Raw genomic sequence first — 25,879 nt, forward strand, 5'->3', positions numbered from 1 at the left:
ACCTCACTGCAACCTCCACCCCGCAGGGTCAAGCAATTCTCCTGCCTCAGCCTTCAGAGTAGCTGGGACTGCAGATGCACGTCACCATGTCCAGCTAATTTTTATATTTTAGTAGAGACAGTGTTTCACTATATTGGCCAGGATGGTCTCGATCTCTTGACCTCATGATCTGCCTGCCACAGCCTCCCAAAGTGCTGGGATTACAGGCGTGAGCCACCGTGCCCGGCCCCTTACTTTTTAATAAACTTGCTTTTACTCTATTCTGTTGGCTAGCTCTTGAATTATTTCCTACATGAAGCCAAGAACCCAAGTGACCTCCCAGGCTCAGCCCCAGTTTTGGGGTTCATGCTGTGACAGATGGACATCACTAGGGGATAAAATGGACAGCCACTCTTGTTGGGGCGCACAGCAGAAATCCAGACTAAGTCTCCGAAAGAAAAAAACCTGAGCATTCCATCTACGGACTGCAGGAGACACCAGCTTGGTGGCACCACCACCACCCGCAGTGTAGAGCCCTACAACACGGGCCCAGGATTAGATTCTGAGCTCCATAGCAACACTTTAAAAAGGGATTTTCCATCCAGCCCCTTGAAACAAACCTTTCCCTTGCCCCAGGAACAGGCAAAAAGATGAAAATGAATGCTTGAGTCCTTCAGCAGCCTCTTGAATTTCACCTCTCCCAGTAAAGAATCTTTTCCTCATTACAAAAAGAGTCTCTTCTGGGAGTGCCCAGGCAGCCAGAGGCCCAACAAACCCAGGTAAGACGCAATTAAGACTAATTAACCCAGCCTGAGCAGCAGCAACCATTATGTAGCAGTTTCAAATAAACTAGCAATGGCCAGATGCTGCAGCTTCTCTTGCTTTAACTTGTAGGACCTATGCCCGGAAAACTCCCAGGAAAATCCTATTCCATCTTGTATGCAACTCCCCAAGTGCTACCCCAATACCAGCAGCATACCATAGGAACTTGCTGGAGATGCAGAATCTCAGGCCCCACTCCAGACCTCCTGAATCCAAATCTGGATTTAATAAGACTCACAAGTGATGTGTGCCTCAACTACAATGCACCACCAGACAGTCTTGCAATATGACCTCAGAAGGGCCTGTGGAAAAGGGTCGCCCTACTTTCCCAACGCCATCCCCCCTCTGCTCCATGGAAACTCCAGTTAACAGGCAGCTCTCAGCATTCAGCTATGATCACCAGAGCATTGAGGGATGTAAACTCCACTTACAGTGTGTACAAGGTACCAAAGCTCTTCTACCAGGTTCTCCTGACCCTTGGAGGAGCCTTGGGAGAATTCGGAAGATTCTGAAGCCTGCCTAGGCTCACACAGGTATGAGGGGCTGAGCTGGGATTTGCACCCAGACCTGCCAGCCTCTTGCCAAGCACTCTGCTGCCCCCACCTCCCAGGGGGTTCTGCCCCACCCTTGAACATGGTCTAAGCTGTACACACGGGGAGTAGCAGCAGGGCTCACATTCCAGTTCACAAACCAAACCACATAAAACAACCAGTTATCATCCCCTTGGAACTGATAAACTGTCTCAAGATGTGGAGACCATGTCCCCGCTGCATCTGTTTCTCTTAACACTGTTGGCATCTGACAAGACCATTCCGGGCTGCCTCTCTGCTGCCCTGGTTCATACTGCAGTCCAGACCCTGCCCCCCAGCCTTTCCACCGGCTGAATCCTCCACTTCCTTCCATAGCCAGGCCCCTAGGACTGGCCCCAGGAAAGCCTCCCTGAAGCCCACCTCCACCTTGGGATCCAGGGAACCCCTCTGGTCAAACAGGAACACCAGCCACCGTATCTCTGTCCTAGGATTCAATATACTCAGAGAGGTCTAATTCCAAAACCTGGTGTTCTTTCCATGACCCTGCGTGGCCTCATATAATCCACTTTAAAAAAGAAAGAAGGAAAGAACGTAAACTAAATCCAATCTAATGCCAGGATTTAACATGTTTTGCAGACAAACTTAAAAACCCCGAAGGGTATTCAAATGCCAGGCTACTCAAACTGTGGCCCAAAGACTGGAAGCAGTGGTATCCCTTGGGAGCTGGCTGGAAATGCAGAATCCCGGTGTGGTGTCATAGGAAATATATTTGGCCCTTGTCCCCAGGTCCTGGCACATCGCTGCCCAAACCCTTGGAATTTCCTGAGTGATAGGAATGTCTTTTGTTATTCATAATGAGCCCATCTGATCACACTTCAGTTGCTGCTAATAAGGTAACTGAGGGTGGGGGCCCTCAGATAGCCCAGCTTAGGGCTGGTCACCAGGAACCACAGTTATTAGAGGATTAGAGGGTTGGGATTTTTGAGCCCCACCTGCTGTCCTCCGGGAAAAGGGGGCCCTGGGAGGCTGGAGACCAAGTTCTATAATTTTTTTTTTTTTTTTTTTTTGAGATGAGTCTCGCTCTGACTCACCCAGGCTGGAGTGCACTGGTGTGATCTGGGCTCATTGCAACCTCCACTTCCCAGGTTCAAGTGATTCTCTGGTCTCAGCCTCCCGAGTAGCTGGGACTACAGGCATGCTCACCACACCTAGCTGTATTTTTAGTAAAGATGAGGTTTCACCACGTTGGCCAGGCTGGTCTCAAACTCCTGATCTCAGGTGATCCACCTGCCTCAGCCTCCCAAAGTGCTGGGATTACAGGCACGAGCCACCCTGTCCAGCCTATAAAAACTCTTGAACAAGATTTGATGAGCTTCTGGTTTGCTGAAAACAAGGAGGTGCTGGGAGAGTCCAGGGAGGGCATGGAAGCCACACAGCTCTACCCCTGTATGCTGGCATTCAACAGGCAGCCCCAGCTTTCAACTGTGATCACCAGAGCATGCAGGAATATACACTCCACTTACGGAGTGTGTGCAAGGTGCCGAGCTCTTCCCCTGGGTTCTCCTGGCCCTCAGAGCAGCCCTGGGGAACTTAGAAAAATTCTGCATCTGGCTGTTCATCTGTATCCTTTAGAATAAATCAGTAAACATGTTTCCCCAAGTTCTGTGAGCCATCCTAGTAAATTAATCAAACCCAAGAGGGGGCGGTGGGAACCCCAACGCATAGCTGGTCAATCAGAAATATAAGTGGCACTACTTGATATACGAAGGTTCTTAACCTGTAGGACCTGAGACTCCAATGCCAGGTAGACAACATCACAACCAAATAGAAACATAAGAGGCCCAGCTGGTGTCCACTGAAGAGCCACCTGGTGTGTGGGAAAACACTCACCACCCCAATCTAGTCACAGAAGTATCTGGTGCTGTGTGTGTGCGGAGAAACAGTGTTGAGTGTGAGCAGAGAGTCTGTTTTTTTCTTTCAGATTCAGTTTTCCACCCCAGAGCTACTAAATCAGAGTCTGTATTTTAACAAGAGCCTCAAGTGATGTGCACACCCATCCGTGTTGGAGAAGCACAGATCTCACACTGTGCATAGTGATATATACTGTACAGCTAACTCTGACGTCCCCACATCAGAAGCTAGGCCCCCACATATTTGAAGCCTTCTCCTTTTTTTTTTTTTTTTTTTTTTTGAGACCAAATCTCACTCTGTCATCCAGGCTGGAGTACAGTGGTGCAATTTCAGCTCACCACAACTTCTGTCTCCTGGGTTCAAGGAATTCTCCTGCCTCAGCCTCCTGAGTAGCTGGGATTACAGGCACATACTACCACGTCAGGCTAATTTTTGTTTGTATTTATAGTAGAGATGGGGTTTCACTACACTGGCCAGGCTGTCTGGAACTCCTGACTTCAGGTGATCCACCAACCTCGGCCTCCCAAAGTGCTAGGATTACAGGTGTGAGACGCTAGGGTACTCAGCCGGAAGCCTTCTTTATAATATGAAAATATGAGACTGGGCTGGGCACACTGTCTCATGCCTATAATCCCAACTCTTTGGGAGGAAGAGGATAGCTTGAGCCCAGGAGTTTGAGGCAAGCCTGGGCAATATAGCAAGCCTCTGTCTCTTCAAAAAAAAAAAAATTAGCTAGGCATGGTGGCATGCCCCTGTTGACCCAGCTACTCAGAAGGCTGAGATAGAAGGATGGCTTGATTCTGGGAGGTAGAGATTACTCCACTGTACTCCAGCCTGGGGGACAGAGAAAGACACTGCCTCAAACAAAGCAAAGAACATATTAGACTGAACTCCAGAGAAGACTTGGTTTTGTGCACCTCCTTGATTATCAATGATCACTCAACAAGCTTGGATTTTCACTTCATGCACAACAAATGTTTGCAGCTATTTATCAATAAAACGCTTGCTAAATGAGAGCACTGGACTTAAACTAAATAATTCAAAGTTAAGTTTTGTTAGTTTTTTCCTAATTATATGAAAAATAAAAGACAAATGGCTCAATGACAGTCTTCCATGAGCCACCGCCAAAATAAGGATCTTCTCTCATGATTGAATTAGGACAAGGACTCATGTCTGTGGAATTTTTTTAATAGCATCTCTAAAGAATTTTTACAACTTAATTAGTTTTTTGTTGACTAACCCTAGAGTTCTCTGTGCATTTGACAAGCGAATGAGAAGGGAGGAGGGATTCAGGCATCTGAAAGAAAGTGAAGGATGGTAAACATCCGGATGGTTTCAACAGAAAACCTTAAGTGTGAAGTCTCCTGAAAGAGGTCACCTGCCCAAGTCACCCTGGGGGGCAGAGCACATCCCCAAGGGCTCTGTGTTGAAGAGCCACCAACCTCAGCTCCAGCCTTTGACTGTATCTGCTGAGTCCTGAAGAAAGCATGGCTTATAGTAAGTGCTCAACTATAAAAATGTATTTTTGTTGAACCCAAGGTTGTGACAGATAAACTAACCACACACACATACAACACAGGGAGTCTAGGATTAGAAAATGACCACATTTGTTCAAAAAGTACAGACCAAGTATCTACGAGTGTGCCCAGCAGCGCACAAGATGCTAGAATCGCTTTTGGAAGGGAGGGCGCCAATTTGAAAGAACATCCATGGCTCTTAGGAGCTAAGGGCACCTGCTGAAATGCGCACTGCATTTCAGAATCTGCAGAATCTCTTACAAGCTTATCAGACATGCAGAACCAGAGGCCCCATCCCAGTCCTTCTGAGTCAGAATTTGTATCCAACAAGACCCAGGGAATTCATTTTAAGAAAAAAATTGGGGCCAGACATGGTGGCTCAAGCCTGTAATCCCAACACTTTGGGGAGGCCGAGGTGGGCAGATCACCTGAGGTCAGGGGTTCAAGACCAGCCTGGCTAACATAGTGAAACCCCTGTCTACTAAAAATACAAAACTAACTGGGTATGGTGGTGGGCACCTGTAATCCCAGCTACTCCAGAGGCTGAGGCAGGAGAATCACTTGAACCAGAAGGCAGAGGTTGCAGTGAGCCGGGATTGCACCACTGCACTACAGCCTCAGCGGCAGAGCAAGACTCCATCTCCAAAAAGAGAACCACTTTGCTCTAGTAGCACTGAATTCGGTTTGAGAAGCACTGCTCTAGGTGTGATGATAAAATACTGAAACTGCAACAGACCAGAATTGGGGTGTCCCCAGGAGTGGGTACCCATCAGTGGTCAAAAGGGCCATCCACAAAGATTCAGCTTGCTCCTTTTCACCTTCCAAGCACATGACAGGACTGTATTTTCTCACTGTCTTGAAGTTAGGTGTGGCTGGGCTTTAGACAATAAAATGCAAGTACACATGTCCTCTGTCATTCCTGAGCAAAAGCTTTAAGAACCATGTGCTGTTTAACACAGTCCCTAAAGATTCCAGACACCGGTTGCTCCATCATCCTGCATCCTGGAGGTCTTGCATCTTCAAACCAACTCAACTCAATCAAGTCTTTTTCAAACCAACTGTTGAAATAAACTTTCAACGTGAGCAAAAAGCAAACCTGTGTTGCTTTACCACTGAGATTGTTATGCACAGGCCCACATGCCACCTTTTTCAGAATACTTCTGTTTGTTACTCCTCATTAGCTGCTCAAATTCACCAAGCCTTTAAGGTAGGTCCTCCTTTTTAGCCCTGAACAGTATTACTTAGCTCAGTTACTCTCTTTGCTCACCAAACTTCACTCCGACAGTCATCTGACTGTTTCCTCTCCCTTATTTCCTCCTTTCCACAGATTTCCTCATGTGTTTATGCTTTTATCTTTTTGCACCGTATGCTCTTTGGTAAGCTGCCTTAAATCCTATTTGCCACAAGGTGACAGACAGACAGTCACATCAACAGACACACCAGACTTGGCTTTGAATGAATTCTGGCTGTTTCCAAAAAACATCAAATCCACCCCTCAAAAGACAAAGATTTGCTGTTACGGAGGACATTTATAAGAAAGTGGCCCTGGACCAGCTTGTGTGCCTTCTACCTATTCTTCCCACAAAAGAATACTTACAGAATGTTTGGTACACACAGTTCCTACTTTTGAAAAGCAATTCATTTCTGGACACGCCATCTCTTTTGGCCTCCCTGTGAGGAGAAATATGAACTATGCTAGCTCCACAAAAACATTTAGCATCATTAACCAACATTTGTATTTTTCAAATTCAGTTTCATCTCAGCACTCTGGGAAGCTGATGCGGGTGGATCACTTAAGGTCAGGAGTTCAAGACCAGCCTGGCCAACATGGTGAAACCCCATCTCCATTAAAAATACAAAAATTAGCCAGGCACAGTGACAGGCACCTGAAATCCCAGCTACTCGGGAAGCTGAGGCAGTAGAATCACTTTAACCCAAGAGGCGGAGGCTGCAGTGAGCCAAGATCGCACCACTGCACTCCAGCCTGGGCAACAGAGCAAGAGTCCACCTCAAAAAAAAAAAAAATCCATTTTGATATAGTTATTGAACCCCTTCTGCATGTTCTAACCTTGTGCTAAGCACAGGTAAACCTGATTTTAACTAGTTCCTTCTGGTTTACAATCAGGTTGTGGTTCATCTTGTGCTATCACAGGCTGTGACATAATACACGCTGATCTTTACAGTTTGCCTGATATATCAGATGCTTCCTGAGTTGAAATTTCTAGAAGTAGAATTGCTGAGGCAGAGAACATGTACTTGTTAACATTTTGGAGGTATAGTGCCAAATGGCCCTTCAGGAAGCATTGGACCATTTCCCTACACCCTGCCAATACCATTCTCTTTTATTTTTTTTTTCTGACATTTTTCTTTCTTCAAGCTATTTTTAAATTAAATTTGCAATTATTTGACCACTATAAGACTAAATAGTTGAGGTTTTTTTACATGGTTTTTTTTTTTTTGGTTCATTTGTTTGTTTTAAGAGTCAAGGTTACACTCTTTTACTCAGGCTAGAGCGCCATGGTGCAATCCCGGCTCACTGCAGCTTTGACCTCCTGGGCTCAAGCGAGGTTCCCACCTCAGCCTTCTGAGTAGCTGGGACTATAGGCACACACCCAGCTAATTTTTTGTATTTGTAGAGATAAAATTTGGGTTTCTCCATGTTGCCCAGGCTGGTCTTAAACTCCTGGGCTCAAGCAATCTGCCCACCTTAACCTCCCAAAGTGCTGAGATTAGAGGCATGAGCCACCATGCCCAGCCTGTACGTTTTATTATGAACTGTCTATCCAAGTTCTTTGCCCATTCTTACACTAATATGCTGCTCTTTCTCTTTGTTTTGGGTTTTTTGTAATTTATAAAAGCCCTTTTTGCATTAAGAAACTTTTTCCAAACTTGTATTTTCCTTTTACCTCACTTTTTTTTTTTCATGAAGAGATCTCTAGAGGCAGAATAAAGGATGGATAGATTGGGAAAGCACAAAAGGGAATAAAGTACATTACAACTGACCTGCAAGAAGTGAGATCCCCTGAGGCTCCGTCACTCCCTCCAACCAACTCACCAGCAAGACCTGTGGACTCTACCTGCAAAGTACATTTCACATCCACCTACCTTTCACCATCTCCATGTCCACCACCCTGCTCTGAGCTTCCCAACTGATCTTGCTTCCCCTCCCTGTTCTCTTCAAATCCATTCTCCACCCTACAGTCTAGATGAGCTTTCCAGAACACACCCAGACATGCCACTCGCTTCAATCAAACCAAAGACTTTTCCACTGCATTTAAAAAATGACCCAACTCCCCAGGTTATATCTCCTTCCCCAGCACATCCCCAACCTCTCTTCCACCGCTTGCCACTCTCTAACCATTCTGGAATAGTCCGGCTCTCCCAGGTGTATCAAACACACTCCTCTACTCAGGGTTACCTGCACCTGCAGTCACCCTCAGCTTCAAATTATTTTCCCTCAAATATTCACATGGCTGGCTGGGCACAGTGCCTTTAATCCCAGCACTTTGGGAGGTCAAGGCGGGTAGATCACTTGAGCTCAGAAGTTCGAGACCAGTCTGGCCAACATGGCAAAACCTACTCTCTACTAAAAATACAAAAATTCACTGGGCATGGTGGCAGGTGCCCATAGTACCAATTACTCGGGAGGCTGAGGCATGAGAATCACTTGAACCCAAGAAGTGAAAGCTACAGTAAGCCAAGATCATGCCACTGCACTCCAGCCTGGGCAACAGAATAAGACTCCATCTCCAAGAAAAAAAAGAAAAAAGAAAAAAATGTTAAAAATAAATCAAAAGAAGAATAATATGTCATGGCTCATGAAAATCATAAATTCAAATTTCAATCCATAAATAAAGTTTTATTGGAACACAGGCACACCCATTGGCTTTCAGATTATCTCTGGCTGATTTTGCTATACAGCAGCAGAGTGGATTCGTTGTGACAGAGACCATATGGGGTGCTCTCACTGCTTCTCACTGCCTCTGGCGCACTACAGATGACACTGAGGCAGCCATACTCAATTTTGCCTCATGGCACACAAAGCCTAAAATGTTTCCTGGCCTTTTACAGAAAGATTTGCCAATGCAAGTTAAGAAGGAGAAGGCTTTAAGAAATGTTTCTAAGGGAGAAGGGATGAGGCTTGCTAAGCTACTGAATAGGAGAGGAAAGGTAAGGGGAGGAGTATCAGGGCACTTGGTGGTGACATTCACTAAAGTTTAGGGCAGGGGTGTCCAATCTTTTGGCTTCCCTGGGCCACACTGGAAGAAGAAAAGTTGTATTGGGCCTCACATAAAACACACTAACACTAATTATAGCTGATGAGCTAAAAAAAAAACCAAAACTATATATATGTATATAGTTTATATACGTGTGTGTGTGTGTGTGTGTGTGTGTGTGTGTATGGGCCGGGCATGGTGGCTCATGCCTGTAATCCCAACACTTTGGGAGTCTGAAGCAGGCATATCATGAGGTCAGGATATCAAGACCATCATGGCTAACACAGTGAAATACAAAAAATACAAAAAATTAGCCGGGCATGGTGGCATGCACCTGTAGTCCCAGCTACCCAGGAGGCTGAGGCAGAAGAATCGCTTGAACCCAGGAGGTGGAGGTTGCAGTGAGCTGAGATCATGCCATTGCATTCCAGCCTGGGCAACAAGAGTGAAACTCCATCTCAAAAAAAAAAGAAAGTTTACAAATTTGTGTTGGGTCTCATTGAAAGTCTGTCTTGGGCCACACGTGGCCTGTGGGCCATGGGTTCCACAAGCCTGGTTTAGAGGTTGGGAATAGAAGGCAGTGAAGATGCCGGGCACAGTGGCTCATGCTTGTTATCTCAATACTTTGGGAGGCGAAGGTGAGAGGATCACTTGAGCCCAGGAGTTTGAGACCAGTCTAGGAAACATGGTGAAATCCTGTCTCTACTAAAAATACAAAAGTTAGCAAGGTGCGGTGGCAGGTGCCTATAGTCCCAGCTACTTGGGGATCGTTTGAGCCCAGGAAGTCAAAGCTGCGATGAGCCATGATCCTACCACTGTACTCCAGCCTGGGCAACACAGCAAGACCCTGTCCCCCTCCAAAAAAGAAGAAGAAGGCAGTAAAGATAGAAGACAGATGATGAGTTTAGTTTTAACGTGTAAAATCTGAGTATCTAGGGGTTGAATCTGAATACTGGCTCCAAGCTCAAGAAGAGAGGTAGACAGAGAACTAGAAGTTAAACTAAAAACAAATTCTTGGCCAGGCACAGTGGCTCACGCCTGTAATCCCAGCACTTCGGGAGGCCAAGGCAGGTGGATCATTTAAAGGTCAGGAGTTCAAGATCGGCCTGGCCAACAAGGTGAAACACCACCTCTACTAAAAGTACAAAAAAAAAAAAAAATCTTATAGATGGCAGCAAAGACAGTAAATATGAACAAAGAAGATGGGTAGGGCCTCTTAAGACTCCTCAAAAACTTCTCACAGTTCGTATACCTACTGCAATGAAACTTTCACAATGTCACACTGTGTTGTGCTCGGCCAAGGAAAAGTCCAGAGCTAACTGCCAGCCACCACTTCTTCTTCTCACCATAGGCATAAACATCACCCCAGAAGCCTCAATATTGCAGGGAGGGAGAGAAATATACTAATTTTGCATTTAAGTACAGAGGAATCCATCCTGACATTCTGTTACAAAGCCTGTCATGTGTCACCTTGCTGCTGTGAGTAATAAGACAGCACAGTGCAAGAAAAATGTCCCCTGGGCTGGCCTGATAATAGTCAAAATACCAGCCAGGTGCAGTGGCTCATGCCTATAATCCTAGAACTTTGGGAGTCCAAGGCAGGCGGATTGCCGGAGCTCAGGAGTTCAAGACCAGCCTGGGCAACATGGTGAAACCCAGCTCCACTAAAATAGAAAAAAATTAGCCAGATGTGGTGGTGCACATCTGTAGTCCCAGCTACTCGGGAGGCTGAGGCAGGAGAATCACTTGAACCCTGAAGAGGGAATTTGCAATGAGCCAAGATTGCGCCACTACACTCCAGCCTGGGCGACAGGGAGACTTCGCCTCAAAAAAAAAAAAAAAAATAGACAAAATACCTTAGATGTACACAAGGCTTCCTGGTTTACCAAAAACATTTTCTTTCACTGGTGGAATGGGGATCAGTATTCGTATTCACAGACAAGGTCTACCACACCGTCAGATAAAAGCTGAGCTTTTGCAGGCTGAGAAGAGTGCATGAAGGTCAGCCTCTCATTCATGTTTCTAGGTGGTAATAGACATCGGGGATTCACAGAGCGGTGAACAGATGTCAGGGATTCCTGCCGACTTGTTGCTAAGGGAACTTTTGTGAAAATGGCCTGAATCCACAAGGCTTGCCCATTGCTTTAAAGTCCTGCGGAGTAGCCACTAACCAGACCAGTACACACGTGTGACAAAGGGGGTGGCTCCTTCTGAGTTGAGGCTAACAGAGTGGTGGACCAAAGATCAATTTGTCTAACAGCAGAAGCTACAAATACTGGCCACAGCCCCCATACCAAGGAACAGGGTGATTTAGTGAAGATGTCAGAAAACACCTTGGTCTTTTCAGTCACAACTACCCACCAAGCCGCGAGCCCTAATTACACCTTTTGTGAACAGAGTTGATGACTGTCTGAAAAATACTAGCACGAGGGACAAGGTCACACCTATTTTAGGTGATTTTCATGTTGCAGAAAGAAAGGAAAGGGCTCTGTATTAAAATCAATTTGTGTAATATAGCAAACATCTATTAGATGTCAGGGAGCTCAGATCTACTATGTCTACGAATCACCAGCATTGAACAGCCCAGGACTAAAAAGAGCTGGACTGGTCTGTCAATGGCTTAGTGGACAGGCCCAGAGCCAAGCAAATCTAATTTCAAATTCCAGCTGCATCATTTTATCATATGGCCTTTAAAAAGAAACCTCTAGAGTCTTACCAAAAAAAAAAAAAATGTCCAAGGATCGCAATAGAGAATCTCCAAGTAGAACTGCCAAGTCTCTGCATTGTACCTCCCTCTTGGCATTCTCTCTCTCATCAATCTGGCCTGGCACTATCTCCCCACTAATGGATCATCTGTCCCATGTGTGTTCTCTCTAGCCTTCTGAAGGAGCTAGTCTGCAATATGGTTCTCGATGAACCATGCCTCCCTTGTAACCACACCTGTACCCACCTCCCTTCCAAATTGACTCTGGACAGGTCCTGTGACTACTTTCCCAATAGAATGTGGCAGAAATGATATGCCAGTCCTGGGCCTAAGCCTTAAGAGCACCTGGAATTTATGCCTTTGCATTCTTAGAAGCCGGCTACCACATAACTCCAACCACCCTGCTGAAGACAAAGGCCATGTGGAAAGGCCCTGGAGGATGAGACACCACATAGAGAGGCCACATGGAATAACATCAAGGCACCAGACAGGAGAGTGAAGATGACATTTTGGAGGCTGCAGCTAGTTCAGCCTCCAGGACTTTGCCCCAGCCAACATCTGATTGCAACTGCATGAGAGACAAGACAGACCAGCAGAAGAACCACCCAACTGAGCCTTGTCAATCCACAAAACCATGTCAGATAATAATAAATTGTTGTTTTGAAACACTAAGTCTTGGAGTAGCTTGTTACATGGCAATAGATAAAACATCATTCCTTAATTATTCATAGCACAGCCCACTCTCTCCCACAGACACTCCTTATAAACTCCTGCAGCACAACTGCATGAACCCAAAATGGGAGAACTAAGGGTAGGGTGAAGGAAATCAAGTTTAAGGGTGACCCTCAGCAGCCATTTTAGTTTTGCTAGCAAACAGTGTCATATTCTGTTAGTACCCCAGAGGTCCAGACCGGCCAGCCAGATCCTGGATTCTAAGAATACCACCTAGTTCAAGGAAAGCTCTATTTTGTTTGCGTTCCAATCGCACTGTCCCCCAGAATTATTACCCAAAAGCTCTGGGAGGTTTTATAGATGCCTTATCGCATCCTCCATGTCCCTAATTTCTTATCTCTATTCAAGGTCACAGGAATTCCTGGACCCTGTTAGACCCTCCAACTTGTCCAGCCACCGGGCTTGACCTGGTACCATGTCTGTTTCTCTAAATCTTCCCCAGGATGGAGATCTAGGCTTCTCTATCCACCTTCCCCAAGAGCTGTTTCTTAGCCTTAATGTACCCCAGAAAGCTGGTGCAAATCTTCCCACATGTGGGGTTCCCAGGACTATGGAGGCGATCTCAGGCCTAGCTTGGAGCTGACAGAAATGCTCCCATATCCTCTATCTCTGGCCTCAGGTCTCTTCCTGTATCATATCTCTCAAATGATGTTAAAAGACTTCTCAATTCCTCTCCCTCGTCATAGCAGAAGAAACCCTCAGGAAAGATTTTTCTAATTGATTTTATCTGATAAGCAGCTGTGGGCCTTGGCTGTAAGGCCTCATTCCTTTGCTAGAAGTTGATGTTTCCCTCTGCGCATTCTTTGAAGAGCTGCACCACTCTCTGAGTAGGAAGGACCCTTGGGCCTACCAGAGACCTCTATACTTCTCTGCCTGTCCTGAGGTTTTCTTGCAAGCTGCTCTCTGGAAGCCAGATATGTGCTGTATCATTTCTTGAAATCTTGACCAAAGATACTGCCCCAAAAACCAAGACCTCCTCCAAGCTGACCTCCTCTTAAGGGCTGGCTGGCTGCCGGATCAGATCTGGTGACCTTAGAGTTTGCTCCCAACTCCCTTCCCCAGTGTACACTCCCCACAAAGGCTGGGTCTCTCAGTTCCCCTTGCTTCATCTGAACAAGGAAGATTCCCTTGGGAGGCATCCAGTGTGCACACAGTTTTCAGTGCCTCAATCCCCTCCACCAAGATAGGGTTTCCTGGTATCACTCTTTCCATTAGGGTGAAAGTTTCACTGGAATAGGGAGCAAATTAGAGATACCGTGCTCAGCCATGTACCCACAATCCCATCCCTCACCCAGGAAGCTAGTACAGTCCATCTGTCTGTACTTGTTTCTCCAACAGCTGCCCGGGCCTTCTGAACTCCATGCCCCCAAGCAAGCTCAGTGCCAGCTTTGTGCAAGCTCAGATGCCACTGGCTGACATCTCATGAGGTTTACCACCTCCAGTATCTTGGCTCCCCTCTCCAGTCTCATGAGTCCAGATGCTGGCCAGTCTACCCACCAGCCTGGGGAGCTCTACATTCTCTGAGTCTGTCCTTGAGGACTTACCCCGTCCCAAGGGACTCTACTTGCCTATCCTCTATCCCTACCCAGCCCTCAGCCTTGAGGTCCAACTTGCTCATGTAGGACGTTCCCAGGTGCCAAGCCCCTGACCCACAATCCCCCCTGTTGAAACTGCATCTGCTTGGGCCCTGAGAAGAGTCTCATCCAGTCCTTAGGCCACAGGACTCAGGCCCACTGTGGGAAAAACCCCCAGCTGGCTCTGAGTAAAGTCACACTTTGGGGTTTGCAGGGAAGATCCTCCAAGTTGCTTGTGGATGCTGTTGTCCTCATTTTAGCCCTAGAGGTTTAGCCAACCCTTAGCGACACTGTCACTAACATGCTGACCTCGGGGGCTGCGCTTGCCCTTTTTCCCATGGATCGAGACCCTTCGTTCACTTGCTATTTCGCACAGTTGAGCCCAGGTTATCATGTTTAAAAGTAGCACAGGCACAGGGGGTGATATTCAGCCATCTGAGCTGCTAACAAAACATGTGAGCGTTACTTGTTGAAGATCTGACTTCACCTCTCTCATGTTCAGCTTGCTTGTCTATAAACTGGGGGAAGTACCTCACTCTTCACAGAGCTGTGGGGAACTGGTGATAATGGGCAGGTACCATGCCGAGCAGGTACTCAGCAGTATTCCTCACACAGATGGACACTTTTGTTGCAAGTTACTAGTCAGGAATGGTCTGAGAGGCCCTGAGACACCAGAGATCTCCTACCTTTGTATATATATGCCAGAGGATGGGACAGACACAGCCAAGACTGTCCCAGTTGTTAATTCTGCTTGTCCCCTGGTCCACCATCCCTTTCCCAGAAGAATAAGCAGTATTCCACTTGTGCTAACACCTACCCATCTGCCTCACCCCTACACAAAACACAGCTGGCTCAGTCCAGCCCGGGATGCTCCTCACCAGACAGACAACCATCAGACAAATGTCCACATCACGAATACCTGGAAAAGCGTAGCGACCCGAAGGACTCCCAAAATATATATCTCTCCCAGGGCTTTCAAGCTAGAAACAAGGAAGCTGCCTGCTTTTTTCTTGAGATAGAATTTCACTCTTGTTGCCCAGGCTGGAGTGCAATGGTACAATCTCAGCTCATGGCAACTGGCTAATTTTGTATTTTAGTAGAGGTGGGGTTTCTCCCATGTTGTTCAGGCTGGTCTCAAACTCCTGACCTCAGGTGACCCGCCCGCCTCAGCCTCCCAAAATACTGGGATTACAGACGTGGGGCATGGCACCCAGCCCACATTCACTTTCTTTTACATCCTAATCTCAGGGAAAAAACTGGTAAAGCAAGGGCAGGGCACACCTGAGCCTCTCCTACAAGCAAGGGGATCTTCTGATTCTCCACATAGAGAACCAAGAAGGTTCCTGGAACACACTCTGCTGACAGCCCATGAAATCTCATTCCAGCAGCCTCTAAACTTCGCTCAAATGCTACTGATCCCTTCAGGAGAGATTGCGTTGTTCTCCTCTGGACCTGAAAGCCACCTAATGTACTTTTGTAAGGCCAGGCTCTATTGCTGACAATGTTGCCACAGGATACATCCTGGGGCTGACCCGCCCTGTAACCATTTCCCTTCTTTCCTTTTCTCCTGATGAATTGCATTGAGCATTTTCAGTCAAAATTTGCTACTTTGTTTTCTGTGAAGTAGGTCAAGAGTTAAATTATAAATAAATTCAGCCTCATGATTTCTTCGGCAGTGTTTTACCAGAATGTTTAGGAATACTGACACAATTGAGGGTAACGTTAATTTAGTCTTTACAAGAATCCTGGTGGCAGACGGACTTCTAGTAAAAGGGATGTCCTGGAAGGTCACCACTCCCCCCCCCCCCCCCCCCCCCCCCCCGGCCCCAACACACAAAGGACTTTAGAAACTTCGGGTCTCACTCAGTCTGTGACTGTGAGCTCAGTGATTAGAGGACAGCCTGTCACACAGACAATAAACAGCCAGCCGCCTTGGCTCAGCAGGTCCTGTGTAACCCTAGGGCCAGGCCAGAACCCCAGGAACAAGTCACTTTCAGGTTCTGAGCTTTAGCCTGGGGGAGGTGGACCAGGGAAGCGGGCAATGGGGGGGTGCCTACGGCACCCCGGGATCAAGCCTGCTGAGGGGGCTCTGGCTGGTGGCCAGCAGGCTCGGCTGACAGAAAGTGGGTGGCCCCAGGCGGCCAGGCAGCCTGACCCGGGGCAGCACAGCCGTCAACGGGTCGCCAGGCTCTAGGCTCCGGGGTGGAGACGTGGGGCTGCGGGATCGAGTCGGTCCCACTTCTCGGACCCCTGATCCTCCGTGCATCTTCCCAAGACCGCCAGACTCTGGCAAAGCCCCTCACCGGCCCCTGCCACTGCCGGGAACGCGCCTGCCTGCTCCTGAACTCACACAAGCAACAAGTTCTGGCTTCCTTAGGGCCGCCACGATGTGCTCTAGAGGCCCGGCGCAAGGCGGGAGCTCCCGGCGAGCCCGCGGTGCCCACGCCCCGAGGGGCGCCCGCTGCCGTCGCTGCCCCCCGAGAGCGTGGAGCTACAGGTCGCACCGGCAAGGGCTGCCCCCGGGGCGGCCCTCACAGCGGGACGCTGCGGCATCCCCGGAGCGGGCAACAGGTACGCGAGCGCACAGAGGACCGCAGCCCCGCTCCACCCGCCCCGGCCTTCGCCCCTTACCTCCAGCAACTGCACGTAGCTCGCCGGGAACCAACCACGGAGCCCGTCCTCTTTCTCGCCTTCCCACCAGCCGCCGTCCGGGACCTGCAGCAGCGTGATCAGCTCACCCGCGGCGAAGCGCAGCCCCTGGCCGTGCCGCTCCCCGGAGAAGGGGTACAGGGTCCGGCAGCGAGAGCCTGACATGGCCTTGGCGCCCGGGTTCACAGCGCAGCCTGCATCCCCGCCGAGCCCCACGGGCTGGGCAGCGGCTCCGCGGGGTCCCAGGCGCCCGGCGCTCCGGGCTCCCGAGCTCTGGGCGCGCGCCGTCTCTGGGGTGCGCAGGGGGTCCCCGGGCAGGCAGGGGACGCGCGCTCCGCGCAGGGAAGCGGGGACTCACAGGCTTCGCTGAGAGAGCGGCGACGCCCCCGGGCCGGGCAGCTCGCAGATCCCAGCTCTGGGCCGGGGGGCGGGGCTCAGAGGGAGGAGACCCAGGCACCGCGGGCTCCAGAGACAACTTCCCGGGAACGCGGAACGCGGGCTACCGCCGCGAGGGCCGACGGTGCGCGGAAATGCGCAGCTCCCCTGGGAGGTGGGACCGGAGCATCCCCCGCTGCAGGACTCCGCGGCGCGGGAGGGAGGGGCGGGCTGCGTGGAGAGGGGCTGGCGGCCGGGTGGCCGGGCGGGGTCTCGCTCGCGGGCGATGGGGGCGGGCCGGGGCGGGGCCAGGACGGCCACGCCCGCGGAGGGCTGCGCGCTCCCTCACAGAGGGGCCTGTCACTGGGGAGAGGGGTTCCCACTCGCGCCTCCACCGCCGGGGGCCACGGGAAAGGAAACGCCCCTCTGTTCGGTGTCTGCTTTGTAGGCCTGGCGGAAGGGTGCCTGAGAGGTGTCTGCGAGGGATCGTTTGTGGCCGTCATTGTAGTGGCTGAACCTGGGGTTGAACTTGACTCACCGGAAACTGAACAATGGGTGAAAGGCAGGTTTGAAGCCTGGCGCCTCAGCCAAGCAGCTGGGTGGCAGCGTGGCACGCTGGAGGGACCGAATGGGGAGGAGACGGGGTCGGAGTTGATAGCATTGGAAGCAGTCGATGGGGATAGATGGACGGTGAGAGGAACAGCCCCAATGCTTTGCCTGCAGAGGGAAGGCCGGCCTCGGGTACCCGCCCTCCTGAAATCGAGATGGGCCAGCTAAAGAGTCTACACTTATGTAGTCGGTCAACAAACATTAGCAGGAGGCTGCCACGTTCCATGCGATGTGCCAGGAACTACAAAGATCATTTGGGCCAGTTCCTGCTCTCCAGGGACCAGTGAACCTGAATGCTGCAGAATGTTGACCTTGAACTGACCGTACAGAAGTAAAAGAAAGCTCGGATTCTTTGCTAGTCTACTCCATTAAAAAAATAATAATAAAATAATGTACATTTTCTAGCCTGTAAATAGCTGGACCCAGCTGGACTCAGTGGCTCATGCCTGTAACCCCAGCACATTGGGAGGCTGAGGTAGGCAGATCACCTGAGGTCAGGAGTTCGAGACGTGCCTGGACAACATGGTGAAGCCCCCATCTCCACTAAAAAATAGCCAGGGATGCTGGTGGACACCTGTAACCCCAGCTACTCTGGGGACTGAGGCGGGAGAATCGCTTGAATCCAGGAGGCAGAAGTTGCAGTGGACGGAGAGCGCACCATTGCATTCCAGCCTGGGCAACAGGAGCAAAACTCCGTCTCAAAAAAACAAAACAAAACAAAACAAAGCTGGACCCTTTAATTCCCCTGTATACCTCCATCTTCTCCTTCCCCTATTTCCCAAGTCACCTTCTATGTCTCCCTATGTCTGCCTTTTAAATTTCGTACAAACTTCTCAGCCTTTACATTTCAGGCTCTCCACAACACCTCGTCTAGCCTCACCTCTCACTGTGCCTGCCTAGATATCCATTACAAAACCAGTCAGGCGGGGCTCTAAGAGCCTGAAGACCTTGCACACCTGTCTATGCTTTGTATCAAACCCTGGCACAGAGCCTTTCACCTAGTTCAGTAGTTCTCAATCCTGGCTGCACATTAGAGTCATTATGCAACTTTTTAAGAATACTCATGCCCAGGCTTTAAAAGTCAGTATTGAGCCCTAGTCTACAGCTAAGCCGTATTACCTAAGCAGCCTCCGGCTGGTCTCTGGCCATAGGCAAAGTGACATATGCAGATTATTTGTAGGCCATCAATTGCAAAGTCATGAACATTTGCTTGGCCAGAAATATAGGGAAACAAACTCTTGACCACAGTCACCCCTAAGAGTTCCTTGACACAGAGCTGCATAACTTCATATCAAAAACAGTCATTAAAAGGCCAGGCGTCGTGGCTCTTGCCTATAATCCCAGTACTTTGGGAGGCCAAGGTGGGCAGATCATGAGGTCAGGAGATCAAGACCATCCTGGCTTAAACTGTGAAACCCTGCCTCTACTAAAAATACAAAAATGTAGCCAGGCATCGTGGCACGCACCTATAGTCCCAGCTACTGATGAGGCTGAGGCAAGAGAATTGCTTGAACCCAGGAGTGAGCAAGAATTCAACCAAGAATTGCTTGAATCTTGGTTGCAGTGAGCCAAGATCGTGCCACTGTACTCCAGCCTGGGCGACAGAGCGAAACTCCATCTAAAAAAGAAAAAATAAGTGAACACATACATAGTTATTAAAAGTAACTGGCCTAATCAAGTTTTAAAAGACATAAAATTCCTTGTATCAGGAAAATATGTGATACAATATATCTAGCAGGCTGTTCTCAGGCTTCATTCCTGATGATGTCACCTGAGTCAGGGTAGGACAACTGATTTACAGCCATCCTGCAGCCCCAAATTATCTGGAGTGCCCGTGAGAAACTGTGATCCAGTTTGGACTTGAGAAATCTCAGCCTACACAGCATGCCATACACTTGAGCTCGATGTGACCCACCTCAAACATTCCTGCAGCAACCAAAAATGATAATAGCTGTTAATTTCTCCACTTATTTAATTTGGTTCCTATAATCCTATGAGCTGATGAGGTGACTGTTGCCCCAGTTTTCAGGTAAACAAGCTGGGCTCAACAAGTGTGACTGGCTCACCATCGTACAGCTGATCAACAGCAGAACCAGCTTTGAACTCAACTCTAGCTTATTGTACACTGAGTGTTGCTTTCTGGAGTCCGCCCTGCCAGTCAGAAAATAGGTATCCTAGAGACTCACCCACAAGTATCATCTTAAGAAAAGACTCTCTGGGCTGGGCGCCGTGGCTCATGCCTGTAATCCCAGCACTTTGGGAGGCCAAGGCAGGCAGATCACGAGGTCAGGAGATGGAGACCATCTTGGCCAATATGGTGAAACCTCATCTCTACTAAAAATTTAAAAATTAGTTGGGTGTGATGGTACATGCCTGTAATCCCAGCTACTCAGGAGGCTGAGGCAGGAGAACCACTTGAACCAAGGAGGTGGAGGTTGCAGTGAGCAGAGATCACTGGAGCTGCACTCCAGCCTGGTGACAGAGCGAGACTCCATCTCAAAAAAAGAAAAGGCTCTCTGGTGATACCCAATATAAGTCTTGATAGAAATAAGACTGGACTCGCAGCTAGTGGAACTCCTGGCCCTGATCTCTTGTCAATCAAGTAACCTCTAAATCCTCAAGTCTTCCCATACCTTTGGATCTATTTCCCCATCTGCAATTGAAGATTGAATCCAGTAACTGGAATATGGGACTTTAAACGGTTAAATGTAGTTAGTGGTTAAATTTGGCTCTGGACTTCCTTTATTCAAACCCCATTTCTGGCACTTTCTACCTGTGTGCCATTGAGCAATTTACTTACATCTGTGAGCCTCATTTTCCTCATCACTAAAAGAAGACCACAGTAGTATTAATAGAGTTATAAGGAAGATTAAGTGAGGAAACATGTAAATTGTACATTAAATACCCATATATTAGCAATTATTTTTATCTATTCAGTTCAAGGGTCCTGTTAATTTATTATATAACATTTCTTTTTTAACTAAGATTTCTAGCACAACAGAAGTAGAAACTCTTACATCTTTGGGATGCCAAAAATTTAGTAGAAACGCACTCCGGCTCTCTGTTTTCTCCCAGGATCTTGAAGGAAAGATAAGTTCCTCCCTTATCAATTTTCCCTCCTGCCTTCTCCCTTTCTGATCTTTTATTGCTATCTTGAAATTTTATTTGTCTTTAATGATTTTGCTTTTTTTTTTTTTTTTAATTGAGACAAGATCTGGCTGCATTGCCCAGACTGGAATGTAATGGTGTGATCTTGGCTCACTGCATTCTCCACCTCCTGGCTCAAGTCATCCTCCCACTTCAGCCTCTGGAGAAGCTAGCTGGGACTACAGGTGCACACCACCATGACTGGCTGCCTTATTTTTGCTTTTAAAAAATATAATAATTAAGTTGCATTTTATTGGTTAGACGTTTAGTAACTCAGGAGAGGGATAGCATCTTTGTTTTAAATTTCCATCTTTTTTTTTTTTGGAGATGGAGTCTTGCTCTGTCACCCAGGCTGGAGTGCAGTGGCATGATCTTGGCTCACTGATTGCAACTTCTGCCTCCCGGGTTCAAGTGATTCTCCTGTCTCAGCCTCCTGAGTAGCTGGGATTTCAGTTGTACATCACCACGCCTGGCTAATTTTGTATTTTCAGTAGAGATGGGGCTTTGCCATGTTGGCCAGGCTGGTCTTGAACTCCTGACCTTAGGTGATCTGCCCACCTCTGCCTACCAAAGTGCTGGGATTACCAAACTGATGGCATGAGCCACTGTGCCTAGCCTATATATTGTTCTTAAAGCCTAACATTGACTCATACAAAAAGCAGGCATTCAGTACTTCTTGAACTCCTTTGGTATAGATTGGACCCTCTTCATATTTAGATTTTCCACTTGCTAAGTTATTGTTGTTTTTGTTTTTTTTGAGACGGAGTTTCGCTCTTGTTACCCAGGCTGGAGTGCAATGGCGCGATCTCGGCTCACCACAACCTCCACCCCCTGTGTTTAGGGAATTCTCCTGCCTCAGCCTCCTGAGTAGCTGGGATTACAGGCACGCGCCACCATGCCCAGCTAATTTTTTTTTTGTAATTTTTAGTAGAGACAGGGTTTCACCATGTTGACCAGGATGGTCTCGATCTGTTGACCTCGTGATCCACCCGCCTCGGCCTCCCAAAGTGCTGGGATTACAGGCTTGAGCCACCGCGCCCGGCCGCTAAATTATTGTATAAACGTGTGTCAGAGCTTTCTCTAGACACTGTGCATTTGATAGTTATGTAGTGGCTGATACCTCATTTCTACCCAAGACAACTTTATACGCCTTTCCATCAGCCTGTGATGGCAGAAAAGTGGAAAGGTTTTAATTTATTTAAAAAGTTAAACATAGCCAGGCATGGTACCTCACATTTGTAATCACAATGCTTTGAGAGGCTGACCTGTTGGATCCCTAGAGGCCACAAGTTCAAGACCAGCTCAGACAGCATAGTAAGACACCTGTCTCTATAAAAAAATAGATAAATAATAAAATAAATTAGTCACAGGATGTGACATGTCCCTGTGGTCCCAGTTACTCAGGAGGCTGAGGCGGGAGGATCACTTGGGCCTAGGAGATCAAGGCTGCAGTGAGCCATGATCACACAACTGCACTCCAGCCTGGGCAGCAGTATAAGCCCCTATCTTAAAAAAAGTAAAAGGAAGAAAAAGCTGGTTAAACACAAATTTGCCAAATGACCTAACAATTCCCTCTGAGGCATCTACCTAAGAGAAATGAAAACGTATGTTTACACAAAACCTGTAGTGAAGGCCAGGCACGGTGACTCACACCTGTGATCTCAGCACTTTGGGAGGCCAAGGCAGGCGGATCATGAGGTCAGGATATCGAGACCATCCTGGCTAACATGGTGAAACCCCGACTCAACTAAAAATACAAAAAAATTAGCCAGGCGTGGTGGCACACGCCTGTAGTCTCAGCTACTCGAGAGGCTGACACAGGAGAATCACTTGAACCCGGTAGGCGGAGGTTGCAGTGAGCCAAGATCGCACCACTGCACTCCAACCTGGGTGACAGAGCGAGACCCCAGCTCAAAAAAACAAAAATCTTATAGTGAATGTTCATAGCAGTACTATTCACAGAAGCCGAACAGTGGGAATTATCTTTTTTTTTTTTTAAGATGGGGTTTCACCATGATGGCCAGGCTGGTCTTGAACTCCTGACCTCAGGTGATCCACCCACCTCAGCCTCCCAAAGTGCTAGGATTACAGGCGTGAGCCACTGCACCTGGCCCAATTATTTAGTGGGAATTATCTAAATGTCCATCAGCTAATGAATAGATCGCCAAGATGTAGTATACCAATACAATGGAATATTTACTCAGCCATGAGAAGGAGGTACTGATCCATGCTACAACACAGATGAACCTCAAAGACATTATGCTAAGTGAAAGCAGCCAGACACAAAGGCAATATATTATATGATTCAGTTTATATGCAATGTCCAGAAAAGGCAAATCCATAGAGACAATTTAAAAATTAGTGGTCCCCACTGGGCATGGTGGTTCACACCTGTAATCCCAGCACTTTGGGAGGCCAAGACGGGTGGATCACTTGAGGTCAGGAGTTCGAGACCAGCCTGGCCAACATGCTGAAATCTCTTCTCTAAAAATAAAAATAAATAACTAAATAATTAGTGGTCCCCTGGAGCTAGAGCTGCAAATAAGGAAGAAACAAACAAATACAAGGTTTCTTTGGGGTGATGTAAATGTTCTAAAATTAGTTTGTGGTAATGATTGCACAACTCAGAAAGTCACCAAATTGTACACATAAAATAAGTAAAATTTGGGGTATATAAATTATACCTCAAAACATTGTTAATGTTCAGCAAAAATCAAAATACATAGTGTTCTCTGTTACCCTCCAAGAGCTATCTTTCTCAACTCATGTATGCTAGCTCATTCAACAACAGCTTAAAGCGCTATTAAACATGTATTAGAAAATGGACAGTATAGCTGGGCACAGTGGCTCATGCCTGTAATCCCAGCACTTTGGGAGGCCAAGGCAGGCAAATCACAAGGTCAGGAGTTTGAAACCAGCCTGGCCAATATGGTGAAACCCCGTATCTACTAAAAATACAAAAGTTAGCCAGGCATGGTGGCAGGCACCTGTAGTCCCAGCTACCTGGGAGGCTGAGGCAGGAGAATTGCTTGAACCTGGGAGGCAGAGGTTGCAGTGAGCCGTGACCATGCCATTGCACTCCAGCCTAGGTGACAGAGCAAGGCTCTGTCTCAAAAAAGAAAAAAAAATAGAAAAAGAAAATGGACAGTGTGCTTGGCCTAAGTGAAATAAGTATGCCAGCTATAAATTCTGGCTGAGCATGGTGGTTCATACCTATAATCCCAAGGCTTTGGATGGCTAAGGTTTGAGGATCACTTGAGGCCAGGAGCTCAAGTCCAGCCTGGGCAACATAGTGGACCCCATCTCTATAAAAAATGTTAAAAATTTGCTGGGCATGGCAGCATGTGCTTGTAGTCCCAGCTACTTGGGAGGCTGAGACAAGAAGACCCCGTGAGCCCAGGAAAGCTATGATTGTGCCACTGCACTCCAACCTGAGTGTCACAGCAAGACCTTGTCTCTAAAAACAAAAAGTAAGTTTTAAAGTAAAATAGTTCCTATAGATCAATAAAGAAAATGTGGACAACCCAATAGAAAAATGGGCAAAGAACTTGAATGGGCATTTCACAAAAGAAGATATCCAAATGGGCAATGACATGTTAGAAGATGCACAACATCATTAATCACCAAGAAAAGCAAATCAAAATCATAGAAGTTATCAATATGTACTCAGGGGGTGATGAAGATAAAAACAGAACAGAACATACCACATATTGGAGAGGATGCAGTACACCTGGAGCTCTCATACATTGCTGGTGAGGGCTGTTGGAAAATTGGCAGTATTTAGCAAAGTTGAATTGAGCATTCTCTATAACTCATCTAATTCCCTTCTAGGCATATAACCAACTAAGATATGTTGATATGTCCAACAGAAGACATGTACAACAATGTTCATAGCAGCACTATTCATAATAGCCCCAAACTGGAAACAACCCAATATCCATCAAACTAGAATTGATAAATTGTGACATATTTATACAATAGAAACCTGGACACTTAGAATAAACAGGCTTGGTGCAATGGCTCACCTCTGGAACCCCAGCACATTGGGAGGCTAAAGTGAGGGGATCTCTTGATGCCAGGAGCTTGAGACCAGCCTGGTCAACACAGTGAGACCTCATCTCTACTAAAAATAAAATAAAATAATTTAGCCAGGCATAGTTGTACACACCTGTAGTCCCAGCTACTCAGGAAGCTGAGATGGGAGGATTGCTTGAGCCCAGGAGGTCAAGGCTGCAGTGAGCTGAGATTGCACCACTGCACTCGACCTGGGTGACACAGTAAGACCCTATCTCAGGAGGCTGAGGAAGGAGAATTGCCTGAACCCAGGAGGCGGAGGTTGCGGTGAGCCGAGATCGCGCCATTGCACTCCAGCCTGGGTAACAAGCGTGAAACTCCATCTCAAAAAAAAAAAGACCCTATCTCAACAAAAAAAAAGGGAGAGAGAATAAAACTATTGCTACATATAAGTGAATCCCATAGATATAATGTGCAGCAAAAGAAGCCAAACACTAAAGAGCAGAGATATCGTGATTCTGAGAGACGAGGAAGGAAGAAACCCGTCAGACAGGCAGTTAGGGTGGGTCCTCGGTAAAATTATTTCCTGCAAAAGAACAGCCTGAAAAATCAAACTGTAGGCACCGATTAGGGAAATTGCACAGGGGGCTTGCCTAAGACATGCCAACTGCCACATAGATAAGAAAGGCTACACAGAAGACCTGCCCAGACATGCCCACAATGGATAACTATCCCAGACACATGCGCAGTAAGGGAAACAAAGCAATCTGGAGTAACTGAAGCTAAGGGTCCCCATGTGTGCACTAGAAGGAAGAGGTGGAGCTACCAGAAATTCACACCTTATACAAATGAAAAGCCCAGCCCTCATCAGTTTATTATAAAAGCCTCTGTATTCAACTGTGAAACAGCAACCCTGTTTCAGGCCCACTCTCTGCAATAGAGAGCTTTCTTCTTTTGCTTATTAACCTTTTGCTCCAATCTCACCCTTGGTGTCCATGCTCCTTAATTTTCTTAGTTGTGAGACAAAGAACTTCAGGTGCTACGTTGGGCAACTGCTACATTGGGTGCATTGGCAAGACTGTGACAATTCCATTTATAT

The 25,879-nt window shown here is 47.6% G+C and overlaps 1 protein-coding gene across 1 annotated transcript in view; it reads right to left on the reverse strand.

Moving 5' to 3' along the window:
- Positions 1 to 17,052, reverse strand: part of GAS7 (growth arrest specific 7) — a 283,345-nt gene extending 266,293 nt beyond the window's left edge. Inside the window, exon 1 of the mRNA XM_002747912.6 lies at positions 16,618 to 17,052. Within this exon, the coding sequence (XP_002747958.3) occupies positions 16,618 to 16,800 (183 nt within the window). The 5' untranslated portion in view covers positions 16,801 to 17,052. The remainder of the gene's footprint in view (positions 1 to 16,617) is intronic.
- Positions 17,053 to 25,879: the final 8,827 nt, after the last annotated feature.

Source organism: Callithrix jacchus, chromosome 5, assembly GCF_049354715.1.
Source record: "Callithrix jacchus isolate 240 chromosome 5, calJac240_pri, whole genome shotgun sequence".
Taxonomy (NCBI): domain Eukaryota; kingdom Metazoa; phylum Chordata; class Mammalia; order Primates; family Cebidae; genus Callithrix; species Callithrix jacchus.